This window comes from Penaeus chinensis, chromosome 41 (genome assembly GCF_019202785.1).
Source record: "Penaeus chinensis breed Huanghai No. 1 chromosome 41, ASM1920278v2, whole genome shotgun sequence".
Lineage (NCBI taxonomy): Eukaryota > Metazoa > Arthropoda > Malacostraca > Decapoda > Penaeidae > Penaeus > Penaeus chinensis.
The window spans coordinates 8490536-8493035 of NC_061859.1; the positions used below are offsets into that span (position 1 = coordinate 8490536).

General features: G+C 34.2%; 1 protein-coding gene across 2 annotated transcripts in view; it reads left to right on the forward strand.

Moving 5' to 3' along the window:
- LOC125047730 (6-phosphofructo-2-kinase/fructose-2,6-bisphosphatase-like) overlaps window positions 1-2500 on the forward strand; it is a 34424-nt gene that overhangs the window by 27581 nt on the left and 4343 nt on the right. Inside the window, exon 15 of one of the 2 annotated variants that reach the window (XM_047646136.1) lies at window positions 1964-2048. In XM_047646136.1, the coding sequence (XP_047502092.1) occupies window positions 1964-2020 (57 nt within the window). In that variant the 3' untranslated portion in view covers window positions 2021-2048. Of the gene's footprint in view, window positions 1-1963; window positions 2417-2500 lie in introns of those variants that run through there. The other variant, XM_047646135.1, reaches the window with a different exon arrangement.

Sequence of the window (2500 nt, forward strand, 5' to 3'; positions counted from 1 at the left end):
CTCAACCTTCAGAATACACCCCTTTCTCTCATCCAACATCCTCCACTCCATCTTCTACTGCAGTCTTCATTGTCTTCCCCCGTCCCCCTTATCACTACTCTTCATCCTTATTGTCCTCCTCCAAACAGTACTACCTCTCTCCATACCACCCCCATCTTCCTCCCACCCTCATCCTCCTACTGCTTCCACCTCTGCAAACTTTTGTTTACCCTTTTTGGCCTAGCCAAATCAATTCTTTGTGATTCCCCCTACAGCCCTGTACATTAACCATTAACTATCAAATCATATGAACAGTTCTGCAAGTCATCATACTGTCTAGGCAGTGAGCAGATTTTAAGTAAAATAATAGTTACAGCACAGAATGGACATTAACCCACTGGATCTAAAGGCCAAAATCTGGGCATTTAGCTTTCTTGAGTGTAACTCTCCCAGGTATGTGGATTGTTGGCCCAGCCCACACAAACACTCATGCATGGTATCTACCCACCACTTGGCAACAATAGAGCATGGCAAGAGGTAGCTGTCACTCACCCCTCGGCCAATTTTTTTCATGTCAAAACATCCCCAATCCAAAGGTTAAATAAGGCTTGAAGATATATAGATATTCAGAATCAGGATTCAATTTATCCTTTTGTGAAACTGAATGTCATGAGATTCACAAAATATTAATGGCTAAAAATCTTTGGTTGACATTCCACAAATAGATCATGAGAACAAGGTATTTTTTTTATAATTTCACAAAACTGGTGTCAGGGTTATAACAAAAAGAGTACTTCAATTAAAAGTATTTTTCAGCCACTGAATGCTAAAATTGCCATTAAAGTAATGCAATTCTTAGATTATATACCAAGTTATTACCCCCCTAATCTATACCCTTTTCTCTACCATACTACCCTATAATACTGTTCAACTTGTAACTTTACCCTAATCATTAACTCATTCTTAACCCATTTTGCTACTATACTTTACCATAGTGCCATATGACCTTTGATGTCATATAGCACTTCCTTACCTGGAGGCTTTGCCCCCAAGCTTCACGCTGTCTCTATATTTTAAATGTGACAGAAAATGTTCAATAGATAATAATACCATGGTGTGGTAATAGATTCTCACAATACAGAAACAGTACAGGGAAATTTATACTTTTTTAACCAATGTAGTTTATGATGATAACATCTCAGATCTGAGTAGAATTTTTTATAGGAATCTGCAGTGGTATTACAAGATTGGTAATTTATTTTGATAACATGTAGGTCATTATTATACACAGTACTTCTGTCTAGTAATAAGAAAAAATGTCCCAGAAATACAACTTTTCTTGGAATAAAAAAAAAAAAATGATTGACTGATCAACATAAAAGAAATGTAGATTGAAAGAAGAAAAATTCTTAAAATTATTTAGAACAAGAGAAATTAAAAAAGTATATTACAAGATAAAAAAAATCATAATGGGACTGGTTTGTTGTGAAATTTTGAGTAGCTAAGGGGCTAAGAATGCCAAAATGTGGAAGTATGAATAAATTAATGAGGGTAGCAAGAGATTATATAGTCATCATTTGGATTTGTTAATGTGAATTGAATGCTATGTTTATAACATTATATGATACTCTTCCTGTTTATATATAAAAGTTTCGTTTTTTTCCCCACGGAATAGAAGGTTACATTTTTGAAGCTCCAGCAGAAGAGAGACAAAAGAGGATTATGTCACTGAAGTTATGATATGGTGTCAAAAATTATTTTAGAAATACAAGTCTAAATGACATGCATACTTTTTTTTCTTTTCTTTTCTTTTCTTTTGAATAATCTAAAACATTTTACTCTTTTGTTTGATTAGTGTACATGTGCCAATGACATGTGTATATTCACAATCTATGAAATTGTGTCTTTGTCTGTACAGAGAATTTTCATTTTGATTAATTAAATGCATGTAGACTGAAATTCTCTCTCTTTTTTTTTCCCACAGGTACCAGGAAGCCTGGATCCAGACCTGTTCTTCGAAGTTGCAGACATGGACACTTGATGCTAAAATCAGATAGGGGACATCTGCTGTAGGCATCTTTATTTTACTTTACTGCCAACCAATCTTGTTTGCCAAACCTTTTGCTAACCTTACGGTGCTCACCACAGTTGCCTCCGCTGCTTGCATTGAAATTTTCCTTATAGTTTTGTAGTTGTTGATTGTCCCATGTCCTCAAACACTGTTATGAAAGAATATTTTGTGTAAATGAAACTTTTGATTTAAGTATACCTTGCATATGGTACTTACATATTACTATACTAAGTTTTTAGGTAAAGGGCATATAAAATATACATATCTGACCTCTTTGGTCCTTTTTTTTTAAATTTAAACTGAAATTAAGAAATATGCCAGCTACCTTCTGGCATGTTAATGAGGTAATAAAACCAAAGGAGTATCCATGGTGCATTTAATTAGTATAACTATGTACCTACCTTTTTCCTTCTTTTGTTTTTTATAGAATTTGAGCTGTAATCAAGTTCA